This window comes from Nuphar pumila, chromosome 12, assembly GCF_984573655.1.
Source record: "Nuphar pumila chromosome 12, dmNupPumi1.hap1.1, whole genome shotgun sequence".
Lineage (NCBI taxonomy): Eukaryota > Viridiplantae > Streptophyta > Magnoliopsida > Nymphaeales > Nymphaeaceae > Nuphar > Nuphar pumila.
In genome coordinates this window covers 3,645,753-3,670,709 of record NC_143260.1, presented here as the reverse complement: position 1 = coordinate 3,670,709, position 24,957 = coordinate 3,645,753, and the positions used below count along the sequence as shown (strand labels likewise).

General features: G+C 36.5%; 2 protein-coding genes across 2 annotated transcripts; one reads left to right on the top strand and one right to left on the bottom strand.

The window, feature by feature from the left end:
* Window positions 1–668: 668 nt before the first annotated feature.
* On the top strand, window positions 669–11,610 carry LOC149819691 (uncharacterized). Its single transcript, XM_089983469.1, has 6 exons — window positions 669–961; window positions 2,555–2,647; window positions 4,153–4,386; window positions 4,566–4,668; window positions 10,050–10,279; window positions 11,140–11,610. Exons 1-6 carry the CDS (start codon window positions 669–671, stop codon window positions 11,360–11,362), a joined length of 1,176 nt encoding a protein of 391 aa, XP_089839595.1. The 3' UTR covers window positions 11,363–11,610.
* Window positions 11,611–12,494: 884 nt separating this feature from the next.
* On the bottom strand, window positions 12,495–19,471 carry LOC149819690 (uncharacterized). The gene is made up of 6 exons (XM_089982044.1): window positions 19,306–19,471; window positions 19,106–19,180; window positions 18,971–19,002; window positions 14,621–14,862; window positions 12,867–13,103; window positions 12,495–12,760 (listed from the first exon to the last, which is right to left on the bottom strand). The coding sequence occupies exons 2-6, from the start codon at window positions 19,156–19,158 to the stop codon at window positions 12,752–12,754; spliced, it is 573 nt and encodes a 190-aa protein (XP_089838170.1). The 5' UTR covers window positions 19,159–19,180; window positions 19,306–19,471; the 3' UTR covers window positions 12,495–12,751.
* Between the last annotated feature and the right edge of the window lie 5,486 nt (window positions 19,472–24,957).

Here is a 24,957-nt window from a genome sequence, read left to right as displayed (position 1 = left end):
TTTTTTGGATATTGGGCAGCCCGTAGCGCCCACTCTGGCGAGCTAAATGGCCCATCACTAGACAGCAGATCAAGTTATCTGCCAAATCACTTTTAGAAAAGTGTTTTGGCATCCTCACCGTCCACAATGTAGGGATGAAGCATTGGACGGTGAAGATGTTGACAGGTCACCTGATCTGCTCTACCCTCTTCTTCGCTCTCAACACCATTCTCATCTCCCAAACCAGAGTTTTCAAACACCTGTGAAGGTATGTTAATTAAACAGCCATTAAATTCCATCTCCCCTCCCATCTCCAGCTCTCAAACAGAGCCTTAGAGTTGGATGAGATCAGCTAAAATCGGATATTGATCGAATAACTTAAAATCTGACATTTGCGCGTATTCATATTCGGATTCTTGTCAAATTCGGATCTTAGTCAGACTCATTCAGATGGAAAATCTAATACTGAATCATGATCTGATTATTAATGGGTCCTACTTGGATCCGACTAATCAGATTTAGATTCGGGTCAGACGTCGGATAATATCAGACCCGTTAACTTTCCCATCAACCAGCTGAAAAAGTTTTCTCTGTTCGGGTCTGGACCCGATTTGCAAGTCCTGGTTACGGAGAGAGAGAGAGAGAGAGAAAGAGAGAGAGCGGTCTCTCCTCGAACCTCTGCAGTTCAGATGGCGATTCACAGGATCCCGAAGAACAGACCGAGACCCAACTCCCTTCTCCTGATCCTCTCGATCTCCACCACCCTCCTCATCGTTCTCTTCTCGTTTTCGAGCTCGAATTCCACTCCTAGATCGTATGTCGGGACGGTGAGATCTGTGGGGAATGAAGGAGAATGGAAGGGTTATCTCTATTGGGGTGACAGGATAGATTGTCCCGGGAAGCATTGCGAGTCTTGTGAAGGGTTGGGGCATCAGGAATCGAGTCTCAGATGCGCTCTGGAGGAAGCAATGGTTCTTCGAAGGTGCCGTCTTGTTTTTCTTACTACCTTTTCTTCTTTTTTCAAATTTGTTTGTTGCCTGCTAATTTTTAATTTTTCTTCAAGTTGTAAATTGTATCGGATTTTGATTTTGCGGATTTATGCCTTATGTGGGGTTTCTTTTGATTGTGGGTATCGTATTGATTTTTCCTATCGGCTGAAATATTATTGCATTTTTATGGTTTCTAATTTCGGTTTTGCGTTTTTTTTTTCTAAATTAGAAAAATGGGTCTTTGTTTGTATGTCAAAAAATGTTTGGGTCTTCTTTTTTTGTTTTTCTCAAAGATAGCAACCATAGTTAGAGCCTTAGTTTGGGAAGAATTAAGGGGAAGGAAGCAAGGAGTGACAATGGAAGCGTGTGGGAAGTGATATTTGATCCTACTTGGTTGCATCATTTAAACAGTTTTACCAAATCAAATATAATAGGATTTATAATAAAATTAGAATTTTGAGGGAAAGAAAGTATGGCCGTCTAACGTGAAAAGTCTATTTTTGACAACAGGGAAGTTCGGCATATTGTGAAAAGCAAGTTTTTCATTTTCTAGAAGTGAACCTCTCGTAAAGTTTGGGATGTAGAAGAACCCTATAATTTCACGCTTCTGAAGCAAGATTTTTTAGATTTTGAGAAGCTTTCAGTAAACAAACGTGTGTACCTCTTTCATGCTTATTTTTTCAGGAAAAGTTTTGACTGATCTCAGATGCCATCTAAACCTGCTTTTCTTCCTAGTTATTTATTTTATCACATTTTTTCTCAAATTAGAAAAACTGTGTTATTTAATGTTCTAGATTTTATATATATATATATATATATATTGGTTTATCTAATGTTAAACTATTTGTGTGTTTGACACAGTAGATGCATTCAACCTTATTAAAATGATTAGAATGCCCTAAAACTATTGGCATTTTTTAAAATGCAATACTACTTTTTCAGGTCAAAAAAGTAACTTTGATAAATTCCTAAAGTTACTTTTTAGGAAAAGGTGTTTGACTTTTTATTTTCCTTCAAATTCAAAAGACCTATAATGCTCAAAAAAACAATGTTATCAATATCAGTGAGTATGGACACACGTTGTATCGGCAGAAAATCGATATGCTTCACCCCTGAATCGACTATTTTTTAATAAATGCAAAAAATATTAAAAATTAATTTTAATATTATTTTAATGGTTTTAACATTGACACATAATATTTTATTATTATTTTGTGGCTGATATAGAATGGTTCACTTGTATCGGTATCGGCCGATACAGCTGAATCTTTCGCCAAAACGATTCAGGGACGATGCCATACTGACAACATTGCAAAAAAGTAATCATACATTTTAAAAAACAACAATCTTTTAAGGGTATTTTAGTCATTTTAATAAAGTTGAATGTAAATTATGTTAAATACAATTAGTTTAACGTTATATATATATATATATATATATATATATATGTACATATATAAAAGAATGTATAGTAGAGTTGAAAATCCATTTCTGTTGCAAATTGCAGTTACCCTAAAACTGAAATACTTGAAAGATGAGTTCGTGGCAACTTGATGATTTGTAACTTTGCTTTTGTTTGGCCTCAGGGTCTTTGTCATGCCCTCTAGAATGTGCATTAATGCAATACACAACAAGAAGGGCATTCTTCACCAGTCCACTAATGCAAGTTTGGAGGATAGGTAACCATGCCCTCAACTTTCCACTCAAATTGCATTCATTTTCTGGTTTCTTATTCCCTTTCTTTTTGTGTTTTTGTGTAGCGTAGAACATGATTAATTCTTTCAAAATGAGTACTTTTTTATCGTGGTAATTCTTGATGAGAGGAAGCAAAATGGTGACTGATTTTGTAGTGTTGGTCAGCAACGATGTGATCCATAAGGATGGAATAGAGTATGCTTCTTAGTTTCTGTTTGGGAGCCTTGAGTCTGAGGTCTGTTGCAGTTTTCCCTAGTGCTCTCATGCTCTTTGCTGTTTGGGAGCATTGGTGCTGCCAAAACACTGCACTGGGAATGGAGTTGGCAGCCCCGGCACCACATTTCAACACCATTTACAAGAGGATGCTTTGGCAACTCCATCCTCAACACCACATTATGCAAATTCCAAAACCATATTTTGGCAAACATGAAACACCAGTTTCCATCCCAATGCAAGGCTTTCAAACAGAGCCTCAGTAACAAAATTATTTCCACGAGTATACATGATGCCATGATGGACAGTCAAATATGGTATCTAGACCAGCACAATCACACAGAATTAGGCTGGGGTCTCTGTTTGAAATCCCACTGGGTGATATTCCCAGCTTGCATAGCATGGAACAATGAAGAAAGATGGTTGTCCAACTCCAATGATATATCAATTATCTTTTGCTCTTTGCATGCTCTAGGCATCTAAGAAACTAAGGGTGTGTTTGCTTGTCACGGAAGAAGGTGTTGTGGCACCTTCTTCTACAAAAAAAGAATCGGACCACCCCCCACGGGAACTAAATCCGTGGAAAGGGGGGTCCAGCGGGCCCATGGAAATGGCACGGGTGCCTATGCATCTGCAGAAAACCCCGCTTTTTCGTGACATGCAAACAGGCCATAAAAGAAAGAAATTCTTTCATTGGCAAGCACTTTTTTTATTTTAGATTTGCTTATGTTAATGTGGAACCTGATCTATGTTGCAGCAGTTTAGAGTTGCATTTAGAAGGCTGGGGTCTCTATTTCAATTCCCACACTGCCTATCATGGAAAAATAAAGAAAGCTGGTTCTGTGATTCCAGTGCTATATCAAGTGTGGTTTGCTGTTGCCTTGCTCTAGAACATCCAAGAAACAAAATTATGGAAACTCTTATTTTAGCAAGCATATTTTTCTTTTTTTAGTTTAGATTTGCTTATGTTGATATATGGAACCTGATTGTTGTTGCAGCAGTTAGTAAATTGTGTGGTGATTTCTTCTCTAGTATGAATTCATTGTGCTGATTTTTTCTTTAGCATGAATTCAGCATATAATTTGTCAAATTAAAGAAATTTTAACGATTCCTCTTCCTCAGTTAAAAAATGAAAGATTTTATCAGGAACTTTTTTCTTTTTATGTTTATCCTTTGATCAAATCTCTTATGCATCAACAAATCTCCTAAATACTGGCTGTTTTCATTATCTTTTTTTCCTTTCCTGTGTGACCTCAAATTACTTGGTTTAATGTAGATGGGCAAGGAATTCCTGTGCAATGGACTCTTTGTATGATATGGACCTTATATCAAAGACCATCCCTGTCATCCTAGACAATTCTAAAACATGGCATCATGTTTTAGCTACAAGTATGAAGCTAGGTGAGAGGGGAGTTCTCCACGTTAAAGGAATTACCAGAGGGGAGCTGCGAGACAACAAAATGCATTCAACTCTGGTGCTAATTAATCGCACTGCCAGCCCTCTTTCATGGTAAATATATCTTTATGGTCCTTAAATTTCTAGTTATTTGATAATAGAGAAAAAACAGTAAAAAATTTAGGGTGACAAGTTCATTGCATACTTCACACTGGAAACAAAAAGTGAGTTGATTAGACAGCTGCTTTTTAGGTTGGTTTTTGTGTGAGCTTTTGATCATTGAATGTTACTAGGTTTGCAGAATGCAAAGATAGAACCAACCGTACTGCAATCATGCTGCCCTATTCTTTCCTCCCTTCGATGGCAGCAAAGAAATTAAGAAATACAGCTGAACAGGCATGTTATATTTGTTCCTTCTCCATGAGCATTTGAAATCTATCTTCTTATGATTGTGTACCATCTTCACTTGTGAATGCTGTGAACGGCTAGTGCAATACTTTGCTTTTTGTTACTGCATATTGTTTCTACTGGATGCCCTCTATGTTGTTAATTTACGCGTGATTCATGTCTATACATGAAAGTTGAGTTGGATCCCAACATCAAGGTGCGTTTATGCCCCATATATTGGACTAGGATCCAATTGAACTATATGAACCCTGTATGGTAGGTTAGTGTTGGTTTTGGATTGCAGCCATGACTGAAAATGGATAACCTGTTAACTCTTGCTGACAAATTCTTCTCTCTCTCTCTCTCTCTTGTTTAGTTCATATTTGGCTGAAAGAAGATTTTTAGATTATTTAATATTTGCATTTTTTAGTTCCTTGGAATTATTATTCTTTCTGCACCTAGCAACTATAAGAAGGAATTTTTCTTGTGGTGTTTATTTACAAGTGTCTCCTTTGAGACCACACTATGCCATGGAAAGAGCACCTCTGGATGATTTGATGGCCTAGTTATCTTTGACAGGTCAGAAAGCTGGTTACGACATTTGCTTTTTGTTTCTACAACTTAGAAGAATTAAATTCTCTAATGCACATGAAGCATCTGCTTCTATCAACTTTCCTCCTGTGTCCTCTGAGTCTCAGTTGCTATATTTTATGAATTGGTGTTGGGCCTGTTGGCACATTAGCGCTCTAGACCTATTTTATTGTCACGAGCTTTTTGGGTATCTCTAAGGCATGCTTTTAGGATCATATATTGGCTAGATTATTCTAACCCTCGTCTGTCCTTGGCTGGTGCAAGTAATTCCGAATTAGTTTGCAGGATGTCCTTCCACAACAGGTTTGGGCCTTTAGGCACCTGCTACCCTTGGATAACTTTGTATGGAGGCCTGCCTATTTACTCTCTGTTAGGTCATGGAACTCTTTAGCTATCAACCATGGTATGGTACTTGGTTACTAAACACTGGAATATAAAGCAAATGATTGTGCAGTATTGCCACTGAAATTGTGCATTGGCATGGGCATGATTACATATAACAATAGTTTTTCCATAGCTACAAAGGGAATGAATTTGTTTAATTTTGTTGCATCTTCTTCCGGAAAATTCTTGGGAAAACACATAAATAGAAGGGAAAAGTAAAACTGTTTCAGGTTTCTTTCATGAATACAGAGGCAAACATGGTCAGCAGAAAATATCAACTTTCATGGATTCCTTAGAACCAATCCAAATTCCTAAGTATTTAATTTTGTTATCATGAAGATCTCGAGATAACCAAGGAAGAAGAAAAATAAACTTTGCTGCCCTATCACAGATTAAAGGTACCTCACCATTTGTTCTAAATATCACCTAATTATGGCTCTTATTCAAGTGGCCAAAGCAGCTTTTATATATATACATATACATACATATATATATATATATATATATATATATATATATATATATATATATATATATATTCATTGAATCGGCAGACCTTACATTGTTTAAGCCTGGGGTGGAGCCGGGAATCTAAATTAGGGTGGGCACAAACACAGTAAAAAAAAGTAATTACTAATAAACTATACTAATTCATGTCATTAAAAAAAATCAAAACTCTAACTGATAAAAAAAACTTCATATTCTAACCAAAATCAAATTAAGCAATATTTATGAATTCATGCCTAATGGTAATTAGAAAAAAAAAAAACACAAAAAACCCTAAAACCATCACTAAACATTTATGTCATTCTAAAAAAACCAAATCAAAATCGTAATTCCTACAAACATAAGAGATTATGCATGTATGCTAATTGATAAAAACGGTAATATTCTAACCAAAATCAAATCACACAATATTCATGGGTTCATGCCTAATGGTAATTTAAAAAAAAAGCACAAAAAACCCAAAAACCATAACTAAAAGTTTATGTTATTCTAGAAAAAATAAATGAAAAGCTTATTTCCTACAAACATCATAAATTATGCATTTATGCCAATTGATAACAAAAGCCCCTAATATTCTAACCGAAATCAAATCACACAATATTCATAGATTCATGCCTAATGATAATTAAAAAAAAAAACACAGAAAAACCCTAAAACTTATGTCATTCTAAGAAAACCAAATCAAAACCCAAATGACTACAAACATCATAAATTATGCATTTATTCTTATTGATAGGAAAACAATAATATTCTAACTAAAATCAAATCACACAATATTCATGGTTCATGCCTAATGGTAATTAAAAAAAAACACAGAAAACCCTTAAAACAATAACTAAATATTATGTCATTCTAAAAAAACAAACCAAAACCCATATTTCAACAAACATCAAAAACTATGCATTTATGTTAATTAATAAAAAACCCTAATATTCTAACCAAAATCAAATCACACATTGATTCATGCTTAATGGTAATTAAAAAACACAAAAAAAACCCAGAACCATAAACTAAACATTTATGTCATTCTAAAAACCCTAAATCCTAACAAACTTAATTCATAAATATGCTAATTTAAATGAAATGCAAAACTCCAAATTAAGATGCCTAATGAGTGGAGGAAGAGTACTTTGGTGCCTCTATATAAGAATAAGAGTGATATACAAGATTGCACAAACTATCGTGGTATAAAACTCATGAGTCATACTATGAAACTTTGGGAGAGGGTGATTGAGTCTAGGTTGAGGAAGGTTGTCATGATATCGAAGAATCAATTTGGTTTTATGCCTGGAAGATCAACTATGGAAGCTATATATCTTCTTAGACAACTTATTGAGAGAAATAGAGAGAGGAACAAAGATTTGCATATGGTTTTTATTGATTTGGAGAAGGCATACGATAGAGTACCTAGGGACGTTCTCTGGTGGACAATGATGAAGAAAGGTGTTTCTCTCAAGTACATTAGTATAATTAAGGATATGTATGAAGGAGTAGTAACCAATGTCCGCACTTGTGGAGGCGTGACAACCAATTTTCCTATAACGGTTGGTTTACATCAAGGATCTTCTTTAAGCCCTTTCCTATTTGCTATAGTGATGGATGAGCTTACGAGATCAATTCAAGAAAATGTGTCGTGGTGTATATTGTTTGCTGATGATATTGTTTTGATTGATGAGTCTAGAGCTGGGGTTAATGCTAAGTTAGAATTATGGAGACAGACATTGGAGGCAAGAGGTTTTAAGTTGAGTAAGAGTAAGACAGAATATATGAAATGTCGGTTTAGTAAGCAATGAAGTAGTGATGGGAGTGTAGTGAAGCTTGGTGAGCAAGAAATACCGGTGGATGATTGTTTCAAATATTTGAGATCTATTATTCAAAAGTATGGAGAAATTGATGGAGATGTAAATCATAGGATAAAGGTTGGGTGGATGAAATGGAAAAGTGCAACTGGAGTGTTGTGCGATCGTAGAATGCCATTGCGGTTGAAGGAAAAGTTTTATAGGACGACTATTAGGCCCGCTTTCTTATATGGTACGGAATGTTGGGCTGCCAAGAGACATCATATTCAAAAAATGAGTGTAGCTGAGATGCGTATGCTTAGATGGATGTGTGGAAATACAATAAAAGATAAGATTCGAAATGAGGAGATACGTAAGAAGGTTGGCATTGCACCCATTGAAAATAAGATGAGAGAGAATCATTTACGGTGGTTTGGACATATTCGGCGAAGGCCTAATGATGCTCCAGTTAGAAGGATGGAGAAATGGGAAAATATATTAGTTAAAAGAGGTCGGGGTAGGCCTAGGAAGACTTGGATGGAGATGATAGGAAAGGATATGAATGCTTTGAACCTCATCGATGACATGGCATTGGATAGAAATGATTGGAGGAGAAGGATTCATGTGGAAGACCCAGAATGATTTTCTTTTTTGGTTCATATCGCCGACCCCAATTGTTTTGGGATGAAGGCGTAGTTGTTGTTGTTGTTGTTGCAAAACTCCAAATTAAAATAAAAACCTAACAAAAATCCAAAATCAAAATAAAAAACTTAAATCCTAACAAAAATCAAAGATTTAAGAGTTTGATAACCAAAACTAAGCATTTATTAATGAAATCATGCTTAATAATAATTTAGCACAAAAAGACCCTAAAACCCTAATTACATAAATATTCATGTCATTTGGAAAAACCCAAATCCATACCCAAAGTCCTAAAAAACTCATATATTTAAGCTAATTGGAAAAAAATCCCTAATATTATAACCAAAATCAAGCATTGATTTCTCATGCCTCATGCTAATTGAAAAAAAAAACACAAAAAACCCTAAAACCTTAACTAAACATCCATAGTATTTTTCAAAGAAAGAAAAAACTACATCAAAAACCTAAACCCTAACAATACATTATGCTAATTGAAAAAAAAAAAAAACCTATCAAGCATTTTGAGAAAAAAAAAAGTTTTGAAAGAAGGAGACTTAGCGTCTCATCCATAAGGGCCATGGCCGTGCACCAAAAAGTCATTGTCGGATGGCCAAACGCAATCCGGCAAAGTTGAGAGAGAGAGAGAGAGAGAGAGTTTATCCAAACACACCCTAAAATTCCACCAATTTGTGTGCAAAAAAAGGGAAATCAAGAAATTACTCGAGATGGGTGGTCCTTTGCCTTGTGGGTCTTAGCGGTCCGGTGAGAGATTCTAGCTTTCCATTGAGAAGAACAAAGGTGAAGCTAAGATGGAGAAGTGGTGAGCCTCATAAAGGAAACGAGATTGCCTGTCGGAAAAAATCATTCGGGGCAGCCGCAGAAGGAGGAGGAGGCTGGCAAAGGTGGTGTTGGTGGGCGGCGGAAGAAAGGAAGGGCTTGGTGGCGTCACGGAGAGAGAGAGAGAGAGAGAGAGAGAGAGAGAGAGAGAGAGAGAGAGAGAGAGAGAGAGAGAGAGAGAGAGAGAGATTTGGGGAAGGGGAGGGTCGGGTGACCTTTGGGTCGGGCACGGGTCACCAGTGCCCTGCGGATCAAGGTGGGCACGTGCCTCAACTTCAAGCAAAGTTTTCTGTTGAAACAGTAGATCATTTCATTTCATGGAAGGAACTATAGCCCTTTTTCAGTTGGGGTGAGGGGCAGACAGGACAGAAAGTGTGGGAAAGGAATATAGATGGCAACTGGTTAAGTCTTTACAAGTGCAAGAAATTCTTATATTCATCATTTAATTATAACATACAATGTATACTAGTTCAGTTCAGCTCATTATATCATCATGTAGAAATGCAGCATTATCAATATATCTTTACTTGACAATGAAGCAAAATAAGCTGCTAGAATTTTGGCTAAGTTGACTGTTTAGAATCATGTTCGGCAGCCATTTTTTGTCATTTTTAGATAATGCTTTGTCGATTTTTTTTTGCTTTGTGACAGATTAAAACTATTCTTGGTGATTATGATGCCATTCATGTGCGTCGAGGTGATAAAATCAAGACCAGGAAAGACAGGTTTGGAGTGGATAGGTCTCTTCATCCTCATCTTGACAGGGATACCCGTCCTGAAGCCATGGTCATAAGAATTGCAAAATGGATTCCTCCTGGTCGGACAATTTTTATTGCTTCAAATGAGAGGACACCTGGGTTCTTCTCGCCACTTTCTGTCAGGTAGCTATTTGGTTGTTAGCATGGAATTCTTAATGTTGTTTGTTCTTTAAAATTTTACTCTGATCTGGAAGAATTTACAACTGCACATTTTCTCCCATTTAAATTGCAACTGGAGAATGTTATCTGTATACTTTTCAATGTTTGAAACCATGACTGGTAAACTAGGATAATTTTGCTATCTGAGTATGTTACTGGGAGTAGTTTCACAACTCAGTTTGGGACATGGCCTGACAGCACAACTCGAGACCAGAATTCAATTCATTTTTCTGAACCCATGATGGCTATCCTTTTTATTTACTAATCCTCTCTGCATTACTGTTTCCTCTATTTTAACCAAATTATCTGTGGTGATTCAGGTTTTCTTATATAAATTTTCAGAAACAATGATCTTTTTATTCTAGTGGGTTTCTAATTTGGATGAACTTAACCAGAGGACTGCCACAGCTTAGTGGAGACCTGACTCCTGAGTGAGTCCATGGCATGGTCACAAATATTGCTGATATTTTGGAAATATTGCAGTGCAATAAAATTGAAATATTTTCAAACCAATGTTATACCAAAAGAGGTGAACATATCAAAATAACACTTTTTGAAGATACTCTGTTTTGATTGTGATATTAATGTGATAAAAACAAATTTTGTAAAGTTTTATACATTTTTTTCCTAATTATATATTTATATCATATATCATGTTTTTTTTCCAAGAAAAACTATATCTTTTTAAATATAGTGAGGTTGTAGTAAAAAGTTTGATAAAAAAGCCCTGAATTCCAAGCAGGATACATGTTCTTTTGGTACTGGATTTTAAGGATCCAAATATTTTATTTGATCAGCTTGAAAATGCTTTTGTATGTTGACAGGTACAAATTGGCATACTCATCAAACTTTAGCAACATCTTGGATCCTGTTGTTGAGAATAACTATCATCTGTTCATGATTGAGAGACTAATCATGGATGGTGCAAAGACATTCATTAAGACTTTCAAGGAAGATGAGACCGACCTCAGTTTAACTGATGATCCGAAGAAGAATACAAAATACTGGCAGATCCCTGTCTACACTATTGCTGAGACTCCAAGCTGAGCTTGCTGCTTGTCATCTCAAGTTTTTGAATCAGATAGTGTAATGCTTCTAATATTTAAATTTCCCACATGGAATGTTACAGGATCAGGTATAAATGAGAGCTTAATCATCAGTCCCATGAAGAGAAAGAAGGGGAAGCTTTTGTGAAATTGTAAATTTAGACTATTTTGTCTATTTCTAGAGGGAATTTTTGTACAATTGTAATCTCTTCATTTATATAAATGTATCTCTTCATTTTTTTTTACTAACAGGACTGCTTAGAGCTAGGCGGGAGCTCTAATCCCACTTGCTCATTTAGCATACTTGTCCTTGCTTGCATGCTATGAGATTCAGTTTATTTTCTTATGTTTCATACAGATCTATCTGAAGGCAAGCTAGCCTTTAGCATTTTAAAGCAACCTCTGATCTATCCTTCCTTTAGTAGTTCTCATCTCCCATTCATTCACCAGCAGCCACGGGGTTCATCCAAGCAAAGATGAGCCTGCAGCGTTTTTCACTATAGATTGTTTTCTATCGAAGATTGAATGTGCCCAAATTTTTTTGTTTCAGGACTTCACTACACACAAACCGGTAGCCATTCGTCTGGTTTTTTCTTATGATCATCAAATTTTCAAAAATAGGGTTCCAGATAGGGTTGGAATCATCCCCAAGTGCCATGGGCCTCAAATAGCTGCATTTGTGCAAAAATTTGCAGAGCGATTAGAACAGCTACCATATCCGTGAGGATTTTTGTGAGGCTTTGGGAGAGAAGAAATCAATATTGCCAGTCATTTAAAGCAGCAGTCAAAGGCATGGAGATTTAATGGCTTCAGTTAAAAACTATCGATTAACAAAGGGAACAATGAAAAATGGAAAATGTGATGAAAATGAAAAAAATAACAGAAAAATTAGAGGAGATGGTCAAATATATTTTCCAAAGAAATATGCTATTCAGGTTTTTTTCAGAGACCAATAATGCAGTGGAAAACAATTAGCCTAGAAACTTCCTGGCCGCCATGATACAAGACAGATTGTATATGGGACATCTACGCAAGAGAACCTCCAATTCTTTCCGTTTGTGCTTCCACTCTGTTAAAAGTGATAATTCTTATATCCTCGGTTAATGACAAACTGCAGTGAAGAAACCAATTCTCATCAAAATTATGAACATGAAGAAGAGGATGAGTTACATGTTGAGACCATGAACATTAAACCTGAACTAATGAGAATTCTTAAATCAAAGGACCGAGGACAATCCTTCTACAGGTCGAATACATGTCTAATATTCTGTATGTCAAGCTGCAGCTAAACATGTTAAGATACACCTATGAAGCAACCAGGCCAAAACCTTGAGGGATCATCATAGTTGCAATTTCTATTTTCTCCAGAAAGATGCTTCAAGACTTCAAGTTATGCCTTCTGCATGAAACATTGCCCCATTTTCAGAAAACAAAAAGTCTGAAAAGAAATACAGAATGGTAAATGCACGGCATGAAAAACACGAAGGGATGAACAAGTGGATCACCTGTACTGGTAGATATAATTTGAACTCAGGTGGAAGCTCCTCCTCCGAATAAAGGCGGTCAGAGAAGTATATTCTTCTCAGGCGGCAGTTTGCATGAACCTGAACGCGCAGCGTCTCAACATAGTTGGTACCATATGCTCTTCGTGTGAAATCTGCAAGGTTCAGCTGAATCTGATTCCATCCCTCATCTAACTTGAGGGGCATGGTGCAGATATATGGTTTCACACGTGTCACGGCCTGCAAAACACAATCCATAAATATTTTTTCTCAGACATCAAAGAAATAAGGAAAATAGGTTGTTCATTGAGTCAAATCAAATGTAATCATATATTTCCAACAAATCATATCAAGACACAAGCATATTAAACAAACAACATCAAAATCATAAATATTCTTCATCCTGCACAATATAATCCTGCCAAAACTTCAGAGAGATATCAGGGAAGTTCCAACATTTCTTTCTCCCATTGGTTGTGTTACTTATATACAATCAAGACAGTGTTTAATTCACAGTAATAGTAATTCAATAATACAACTGAAAAATATTAGCCACATATTATGTTGATGTGGGAGAAACACAGAAAAGAATGACCGGCAAAAATATTAACAAGCTAATACAACCATCAGATTAGACACTTCGATGCATGTAGATATTTTTTATAGCAACAGTTCACACTTCAAAGACAAATTCTTCAAGCACAGTTCAGTTCAATTTTATGTTCTGAACATTTTTGAAGGGTCATTTTACTAAGGTACACAAACTCGCCAACATACCCTCATTTTTTAACATTTTAGGCATGCAGCATGATATAAAAAGAACTCGGGAAATCTATAAAACAGCCCAACCCAAAGCAATCCATCATGCTGGTGTCTATATTGACTTGGTGTAACTTATCTGAATGTGTACAAGACTTCTGCCAAGTCATACAAGCTGCTGGCTACATTCACAGTCCATATTTGGTTCAAGGCCCACAAAAACCTAGTCATTAATCAAATTTAACCAATGTAATAAAGAATCAACCTGAAAATGTAGGCCAAATGTCCCAAATTGAGATAAAAGGAATACAAATAATGAAAAAAAAATGCTTCTTCAAACAAAGTTGGAACAATTACAGCATTAGGAAATCCTATTCTTGTCAAGGAACTCAGAAAATAATATATATTGGATTACTAGGACATGCAGCTGCTCATCCAAAAGAACTAGAGGTTTCAGGATTTACCAACAACCACTACATCCCACAGAGAATATGCACATCATGTATATGGAATGGACATGACACATATAACTGATACTGGAAGTCATATGATGCTCATGCTTAGATGATTGTATTTATCGTAAGTCATCTGATGCTTACCGTCACATAATAACATACCATACTACTATACAATTTTTAAAAGCCTCCAGGGGTTGGTCATTGATTTGGACACTGGTTGCTTACTATTGTCAGTTGTCTTCAATAATTAACTTTACTCTTTCAGGAGATTTGATTTTCTGTAATGAAAAAGAGTGTGGTGGTTGAAATTCAGTTTAAACTTCATAACAATAGAGTAAGGACTGTAATCAACTATTATTGCTTAAAATCATGGGAACTCTAGACAAGAAGAAACTAACAACCAAGAAGTGGAACAGCCTTCAGTAGAGACAATGCCACAACCATGAGACAACATGACTGTTACAAGAAAACATAGTGATGGATGATTACAAGCAAAAAAGAACATCATAAATACAGTAACAATGGGCAAGACTTACACACTTGAAAATTTGAAGCTCTGAATCGACGGCGCACATTTTTATCATCCAGAATTTGGATCTCAAATGTGAAGTATTTCTTCAGATTCTTCACAATCATAACTAAATAAGGAAGCTTTATACCAAGTGTTGCAGCAGGATCAGCAGGACATGTGATGTATGTTGACTGCACATTTGAGCCAACTATTTCAAGCACATTGGACTGAATATCTTCGTCTTGTGGCCTCTTGATCTGACCATTGATAACTAGAATAAATCCAAAGAGGAGAATTAACATTTTTTTGCAACTGTGATTATATAAAAGCATTTAATGCACAAAATGAAATTAAACAGTTAAAAATAAGAAGAAAAGGAACCAAATTGCAAACATAAAAGAAAAGAGCATTAGACAAACATGTAGTTGAATTGGATTTGTTCATAACATTGAAACAAACCCGCAGAGTACTACTTTATTAAGCTTTTGGAAAATGATCTTGACAAGCTTTAACACCTTCTGGACCTCGAGTTTCACTCATATCCTAACCAAATTCTAGCTAAACAAGAATCTATACATTAAAGATTCTTTAACATTTCAAATATAGCAGACTGAAAATTTAGCATCTCATTGTGATGATGGCATCTGTTCCTTGGCAATTGTTCCTAATCTTGCTTGGTGTTTAAAAAATTAATGAGAATTGGAAGGCCATTCGGCACTCAACCTCACTAAGCAAGAGTGATGTGGACTCGGTATGCACCGATCTACGATCCAAGATCGAAAAAAATCTCAATATGTGCGGAAGCTTTTTCACCAAGATGAGTCCGAACAGGACTATGGGAAATAGGGTTTTCGGGACTCGTGCACTCTGTTTCGACAGAGGCGATCCAAAGGAAAGTTGTGCGCGACTCACACACCTTTCCAACGAATCCAAAATCACTGGATTCGAATCAGGAATGTCCTCTCCACGGACTCGAAACCGAGACTGATAGTCAAATCTGGGACAGGCTCTCCGGGTTCGGTGGACAGCCTGTTTGAAGAGGGTTTTGATGCCTCAGACGATGGAGTTTGCGAAAACTCCCAACAAATGAACTGAAGGTCTGATTCAGACCTTTTCAGAAAGCTATGTTTCGTAATTTTTGAGCAATCACACGCTCTATTGAATTTTAAAATCATTGACGAACTAATTGCTAACTAGCCTAACCTGCTAATTGGGTTCTGATTAGCCGCATGAAACACCCCGGATTAGGGCACGCAGATGAGAGTTTCAAAAGAAACCTCGAACATCACTATTGTGTGGATGAATGTTAGCTAACCAGACTAACTTTCAGATTTAGAAATTTCATAGTAAAACTCCATATATTCGAAAATTACAAAACCATATGCAGGATTCTATAACAGGAAATCTCATGCTCAATTCTACGGTAGATACAGAAAGAACAAATCTTTTGATTTACTTACAGTATGAATAAACAGAAATGTTAAACATGAAAGTTACATACCATTGTCTTAGCTTTCCACAGAATCAAAGAAATCAAAGTTTCCTGGAGGAAATTGTGAGAAATCCCCAAAATACGGAACATTGTTCACAATGTTTTGGACGGGACAAGGTCTCACAGATTTTGTCCGACTGACAGATTGACAGAAATTTTTCGGGACCCTGTCGGCTGAATAGAGCCTCAACCTCAACAACAATGTTGTAGGTCCGTGTCTTAGCTTTCCAAGAAGCTCAAGAACACCGGAAATGGACCAGTATCTTAGCAGATACAGTCAATTCTTTGGAGTTGTCTCTGACAACTCCAGAACCGAAAATCTGATTTTTTGACAAAAAAATGAAATGGATAAAACCCTATGTTTCATAATCAAAACATGGATAAAAATCACCTTAAATATCATAAAAAACTGGTAAACACTCAGTACATGGACAACAATCAATTCGTTTTGCAGTTTGCAATCGATGAGCAAAGATCTTAGCAATTAGCAACAAAAACGAGTAGAAAGGAACAAAACCAAGCACAATAGTCGGATGGACCAAGAGGGAGTGTTGCTGGATAGCAGCCACCGTCTCATGCCCTTGCACAATAGCCCGTTGTGACCTTCCAACCTCCAGCACCCTCAAGTTAGTGCTGCCACAATCAGTCACTAGCCGAACCACACACTAACAATGTCACTCCTCCAAACTCGAGTTTTCCTTTCACCTTCTTCCTTGATGCCGTCAACAGAAAACTTGTCTGAAACTTTAACGGCTTAACCGAGCCGAATCAAGCCAAATGGTAAACAGAAAACTTGTAGAGCACGATCTTAGCTTTCCAGAAAGCTAAAGATCATGCAATTTGGACCAGTATCTAGGGAGATACGGCCAAAATACCGGGACTGTATTCACCCTTCGAATAGCATCTTTTCCTGCCTCATCACCATTTCGAATTTCTTTCTCAAAAACAAGAAGACCCCCTCCATGGTCGACCCCCATGGGCTCTTAAGCTCTGCTGGAGGGTAGAATGATGATGCCACCCCCAGCTCCAATCACACCAAAAGGGGGGTGGGCTTCTCCAAGGTGCCGCCCACTTGGCCCAATGCATGGGCTTCTTTTGAAAATGAGCATCAATGCCTCTCCAACAACCCTTTTTGACCTTCTATGGTCAAATTGATTTCAAATGAGGGTTATAGAGGTTCAATCAAGGTGGCTCCATCTATGGTTTGGGCTGAATTGGATATTGGATAAGATCAAAGATCCAAATGATGCTTTTGCTCCAAAAACCCTTCACGGTATATTTTTTTTTAAATCAGAAAAAAAAAGAAAACTACCCTGAGTATCTCATACACCTTCTAGTGCCGCAAAACAATCCTACAGGGCCCTAGAACTATCCGGATCCGTAGAATCCGGCACCTAAAAATAAAAATAAAATAAAAATTACATAAAATAAAATACATAAAAAAAACATAAATGATTCCAAACATACAAAATGGAATCAAACATAGAAATACAATTTATGAGAAAACAAAATATCCTAGAAATTGAAACATGATATTCAAAACGGATCTGGATACGCGAAGATCCAATTAGACCCAGGTGGTCCTGCATGATTGGATCTGCCACAGATCACATCCCGGATCGAATCTGATGGGTTAGATATGGATCCAACTTTGCCTTCAATGCGCGGATCTTCAAGATGCTCTGCATCAAAGAGGCTGCTCATGCGAGAATAATCTGAGCCACTCATGAATGGTAGTGGACACTAGAAAGTGTACTATTAAGATACATCATTGGCTTTTAAGAACTTGTAAACATTCGAGAATGTTATATTTCTCTTGGATTATACAACCAGATAAAGATGCCATGTCATCACTAAATAATACATACTATAACTGCAATGATATGACAGCTTACCAAGGCATTGTGCCCAAGCATTGTAAGAGATTCCTTGAATTCAATATGTCAGACTTCTAAAATGATGACTAATAGAAAATAAATGACTCAGCCTTACAAAGACCTGTATATTCATCAAAATTGACACAATGTTGCAAACACAGTTTTTTAGTAATCAAAGAGGCGGGGGGAAACTAGAAAAATAACATATCACCATAATCAACCAGATTGTATCACTGCTCATCATATTTGTCTTGGTTGATTAGGGCACAAAACGGGCTAGAGACAAACTAAAAAGTGAGATATCACCATAATCAACCGGATTGCACTGCTTGTCAATTGCCATTTTGTCTTGATTGATTAGGGATACGAAAACAGAACCAGTCAACTTAGGATCAGGCACTGACTTGTGAATCACTTGCTCCTCTGGGAAACCCAAGTGAGGAACTTGTCAAGCAGCCTTGTTTTTTCTAGATATTAGCTCCCAAGAAGTGTTGGGAATCACTCAAACAGCAATAAAGCCATGTGCATTATCGTTGATAGATTCAACTCAGCACGCATACTTGTAGGGAGGACAGCAAATCATACAAATACATATAAGACAAAACACAAAAGTTCTGTTCGACTTCCCGACTTAAAACAAGGCAATGAACAATGCATGGTGCCAATGGTCTATGACCAACATGGAGATCATACTATAAAAAAACACCGTACAGATGACAGTCACTAGAAATCTTCAACGCAGAATTACCACCATACAATCATTTTATGTTAACAAAAGAACCCTTCAAGTTTCCGCCAATTCAAATATCAAATCCAATATTTCATAATGACAAAGAGACTACAGCACCATAACAAACCACCACAACCCCTTCCCCCCTTACTTTTCTTCCGAAAAATGAAAAGGCAGCAAGAGAACTCGTTATTTGAAGGAAGCAACAAAAGCAAACTCATAAATCAATAAACAAAAGCAGCATACACCACGAAAGCAAGCGAAAACTTCACGCACTAACCTTCTTTGTCCCATATCTGCAAAGGTTTGCTCCTATCGCGAAACACCCAAAACACCATCGATCAAAAATCCCACAATTAGGCAAGGAAACGACAACGAATTCGTGAAAAGAAAAAGCGAGATCAAAGAAATGTACCCCAAGCTGTACAGAATGGAAAGGAATCCCGACTGGAATGTGTTCTTGAACATCACGATTCAAGTTGAGAAGGACCTGAGACAACCAACCGAGCAAACCCAATCGATAAAACTCCAAAACAAAGCCGTTCAAACGAAAACACATAATTGCAACGGAGAATAACATGTAGTTTCGGATGGAAAATCAGGGGAATCGAAAACCTTAATTAGATCGATATATAGATCCCACTTTTTTCTAACAAATTTTCCCCTCTTTTGATGCTTCAGAATCAACCGATCAATCAGTAAACGCAAAACCAAAATCCCTAGTTCTAAAGAAAATATGGGTTCCCAACAACCCTAGAGAGAGAAAGATTCGCACCTCGAACGAAAGCCCGTTGGTTCCACTTTGTTAAATATATGAATGAATCGGATTTTATCCGATATCCGAACGAATCCGAATCGATTTAGTTGCATTTGGTGAGCCAAAACTATATCCGGTTCAGATTTTTTTTATTCTGAATTTGATGGATATTCGAAATCGTTTACATGTAAAAAAAAGCTGATAAGGTATGAGCTTTTACCATCTCATTTAGCCAACATCCAATTAGTCTTACATGGTATTGGCTACATTCCTATTAAGATGCAAACCTTACAAGCTGATATCGGTCCAAATCTGAATTGTTTGCATCCCTATTAAGCCAGATTAGAGAAATCGTATTGATTGCTGTTTTTTCCAGACCTCCAGGAAAAACATGAAAAAAAAAAAGGCTCGAATGGTAAGATCTCATTTTGGGGTGATCTCATAGTTCTGTGAAAATGCGTTGTTAGGTGCTCCATTTTTCTCGTTTGGCCTAGAGATAGTTTGTCCATACACTGATAAGGAATGTAAAACCCCTATTGGACTGCACCTTGAGGATGCAAACGGATCGAACATGGTGCTATCGTAGGATATGAATAGGAACTTTAAACAAGTCCATATGCAGATTCTAATCTGATCTACATCGTAGGACCTACAATTCAACCCGGATCTTTTTTTTAGGCAATTCAAATATTTATTTATTAGCAAGCTGGGGTTAGGCAGAACCCTATCAGAAAATTACATAAAAAACTACAATAACAAAAAAAAAAGTAAACATTATACACCATTCGAATCTAGAATAAAGTCAGGAGGTTTATCTTTCTGATACAAGTTTCCTTCATGATAGCCAGCGTAGCAAGTAACTTATCAAAAGAGTTATTTTCTTTATGAGCCAATGCGCATTTAAATCGATTGAACCTGAAGATGCATCATCTCTGCATTGTGGGTCTGCCTCTTTCTTCTAACATAGCATTAAAGCATGCAACTACATCCTTTCTAGATGACTCAAGGATAGCCTCTCTGAAACTATATATGTTAACCTTAATATCAAAGCCCTTACATACTTAACGGCTATACCGACAAGACTTACTATGATCGCACTTATAAAGTCCTTTACTAGCGCAATTTTAGTGCCAGTAAAAGTGAAATTTCTTCTAGTGAATCCAAACAAATGGAGGAGGAACCCATGAGTTTGAGTAAACCCATCTGGATTTAATAGGGTATGATATCTCATTTGTTACCCGTAAGACATGCATTCTAATCTCATTCATAATGAAGGAAATTAGTCTTTAATGAGAAATATGAACATCCTGAAATAATAGGATATTACGAGCTTCCCACAATAGGTGAACGATAAGTTGAAAGGCTAGAATCCATACATTATAAATGAGTTTGGAGTCAAAGAAATGTTTACCCAGCAAGGTAAGGCTTGTTGAATGGGTTGATCAGGAATCTTCCATCGCGCAAACAGATAAATTGTCTTACGCAAAATGTTGAGAACAACCGAACACAATATGAAAAGATGCATATTGGTGGTTAGTATGACATAAGCAGCACCACTTGGTAAGATAAGAGTCGATCAACAATAGCAAGACAGAGTGATAGCAGCTCTAGGATAATGTTGCTTAGTCCATGTTAATTTGCTCAAATTAAACTTCGGTTGATGTTTCTCTCAAGTACATTAGTATAATTAAAGATATGTACGAAGGAGTAGTAACCAATGTCCGCACTTGTGGAGGGGTGACAACCAAATTTCCTATAACGGTTGAGTTACATCAAGGATCTGCATTAAGCCCTTTCCTATTTGCTATAGTGATAGATGAGCTTACGAGATCAATTTAAGAAAATATGTTGTGGTGTATGTTGTTTGTTGATGATATTGTTTTGATTGATGAGTCTAGAGTTGGGTTAATGTTAAGTTAAAATTATGGAGATAGACATTGGAAGCAAGAGGTTTTAAGTTGAGTAAGAGTATGACATAATATATGAAATGTCGGTTTAGTAAGCAACGAAGTAGTGATGGGAGTATAGTGAAGCTTGGTGAGCAAGAAAAACCGGTTGATGACTGTTTCAAATATTTGGGATCTATCATTCAAAAGTATAGAGAAATTGATGGAGATGTAAATCATAAGATAAAAGGTTGGGTGGATGAAATGGAAAAATGTAATTGGAGTGTTGTGTGATTATAGAATGCCATTGCGGTTGAAGGAAAAGTTTTATAGGACGACAATTAGGTCCGCTTTACTATATGATACAAAATATTGGGCTGACAAGAGACATCATATTCAAAAAATGAGTGTAGCTGAGATGCGTATGCTTAGATGGATGTGTGAAAATACAATAAAAGATAAGATTTGAAACAAGGAGATACGTAAGAAGGTAGGCATTGCATCCATTGAAAATAAGATGAGAGAGAATCGTTTACGGTGGTTTGGACATATTCGGCGAAGGCCTAATGATGCTCAAGTTAAAATGATGGAGAAATGATTGGAGGAGAAGGATTCATGTGGAAGACTCAGAATGATTTTCTTTTTTGGTTCATATCGCCAACCCCAATTGTTTTGGGATGAAAGCGTAGTTGTTGTTGTTGTTTGAAACTTCGGTTGATGTGTAAGAGTTGAGTATCATGCTTCTCTGCAATTGAAAACCTTATTTTCCTTCCACTATAATATATCTTCTTTATCTGCCTAAAATATTTGATTATTTAACTATCAAAGTTGATCCAACCTTGGATTCATCAAGACTGCACCCCCTGATAGTGTCCATATGCACCATATTTGTTGCCTTTATATTCTTTAATTAGTGAATGGACCGGTTTTCTAGAAATCTCATTTTGAGCAATGCTAACCACCGCAATATTATACACTCATGGATTAAGCCAAAAGTCTATAAGTTTTCCATTTCCAAGCTTCCATCTAGCATTTTAAAGTTTTTTTTCGAAATTCCAACCTCATAAATTGTAACCACCGGCATGAATGATTTACTAGAAATCAACACTTAGAGAATGCATTTTGGATGAACAAAATGCATTCAGAGCCTCAAAATTTATGAAAATTGTAAGCCCTTGATTTTTTAAACCTTATAAAAAACTATTCATGCATCTGAATCATTTGCTCGAAGAAGTGATTCCTATAAAAACAAGCATATAGATCACATATGTTTAGTCAAAATTTAGAAAAAACACCAAAAATCTAATTGCATGTTTCATTTGGCATCGTGCCTATATATATGTGTATATAGTGGAAGCTGCCTGCCACTTTTTTGCCCTATTGCCTGCATACCCAGCTTTTAAAAGGGTTTTTCATGTTTTCCTTAAATTTGACTATATATACGTCTTCTACATACTTGATTTTATAGGAATTCACTCTTGGATCGTCCAATTCTAACATGCATATAGGTTTTTATAAGGTTTAAAAATGGGTGGTCTAAATTTTTTATAAATATTCAAAGCTTAAAAATCTTATCTTTTTTATCAAAAAACATTATTCAAGTATCGCTTTTCAACAAATCGACAGTGTCGAACACATCTACAAGGTTAGATTTACTAAAAACAACAAAAACATACCTGTTCACTAACAGTAGGCAGTTACCATTTTTCCTATATATGTATATATATGCACTTAAAATTCATTTTAAGTAAAAAAAGCAAATAAGAATCATGCAAGAACGTCACTCATGGAAACAATGGTCAATAATCACCCTATTAATTACCAATTGGAGCTATCTCCCCACTTCTCTCTATCTCTCTCTCCCTCTGTCCTACCTTTTGTTTGTTATGTCTTTTCTATTGCACTTGGAAATAGATGGTCGTGATTAAAGAAGGTGAAATTATAAAATTGCTTTTGGTAAATTCAAATATTTTCTTCAAATTAGCACTTCGATCCTTCTTTTATTTTTTAGGAAAATCCTTCAGTTTTTTTCCTTGAGATAAAAAGAAATTGTTCGCTCCATGCATCCCGTGAGTGGTTGCTTCTTCTTATTATTATTTTCAATGTCAGAGCACCAGAAAAAGGCTCTTTTAAGACATCTATTTTTTTATTTTAACTTTTAAGACATCTATTATGTTGCCTAATGTGTTGATTTAACATGTAACATCATTACCCATTTACCATCACAGTCAACATCATCATTATTGCCATCAGAAGATGGTGCACATCTATCTGTATTGAAAACAAACTATGTATGACATGTGATGTGCCAGTCATTGGACCATATTAGAATGGGATCATTTCTAAGAAAGATATCGTTGCCCGTGGCTTTGACAAAGCACATACAGAACGTCATGTCACTATTAACATTATGAGCTTCGGTGTCTTTTAGCATTTATGTGCCCATGATTGTATGTGGACGCAGATGCTGATTTTGTGGTGTACTTAATCAAAACAATGTGAAGTTGTGAACGCACACACGGACATGTGTGAAGCTTTGCTTGTGTGGTATGGAGAGATCAATTGCATGTTCTTGTAGGGCACTATGCCAAAGAAAGTTTGTTAATAAACACTCCATATTTCCAAAATAAAAGGCTAAGAAATTATACCACTACATGAATCTAGTTTTAGAGGGCCATTTCTTGGTGCAATGGTAAAGTGCTGGGGCTGCAAGTAGGGGTGTCAATGGGTTGGGTTTGACTTGGACCCAACCCGCACCGAAGCCTCTAGGGTCAGTGTTTGGTGATAAATAAGAAGGTCCGATTATAATCCCGGTCAAACCCAAAGGGTTCAATTAATATGGATCCAGGTATGGTTTGTAAATTTTCATACCTAACCCAGGCCCAACCCGAGTTCTGACTAAGATCCACAAATTTTCAATGCAAAAAGGATAAAATTTATTATTTTACTAGGTATGTTCTTGTAATGCTTATAGAATTTGGATATGGTTTCTCTTATGATGAGTCTGATTGGACTTGGGTTTGGACCCAGTACCAGTATCTCAAATCAGGTCATCAGTCTGGTTTCACATGGGTCTGAACCAAACCCGGTTCATTGACACCCCTAGAGCCTGCAAGTGAGATATTAGGGTTTGAGTCCTGATGAGGCTACCTCTTGCATAATGCAGAAGGTTATTATAAGGTCCAATGTTTTAAAGGAATCAAAATAACTTAGATCTATATAGTTAAAAAGTTTCTTAATTATGCTTAAATGCCATTATGCACCAATGAATTACATAGTGCTTAGTATGTGTTGCTAAGTAGGGGTGAAAATAGATCCCCATGTCATGTCGACTTTTCTCCCCTCATTTTGAGGAGACCCAAACTTTAGGAGTGGCCAATGGATTTTACGATTTTACAATATCCCAAAATAACTTAAGAGCGATATAGTTTAAGAGTTTCTTAATTATACTTAAATGCCATTATGCACCAATGAATTACATAGTGCTTGGTATCTCTTGCTAAGTAGGGATGCACATATATCCCCATATCATGTCTACTTTTCTCCCATCATTTTGTGGAGAGCCAAACTTTAGGAGTGGCAATCGATTTTATGATTGTACAATATTCCAAAGTAATGGCTCTT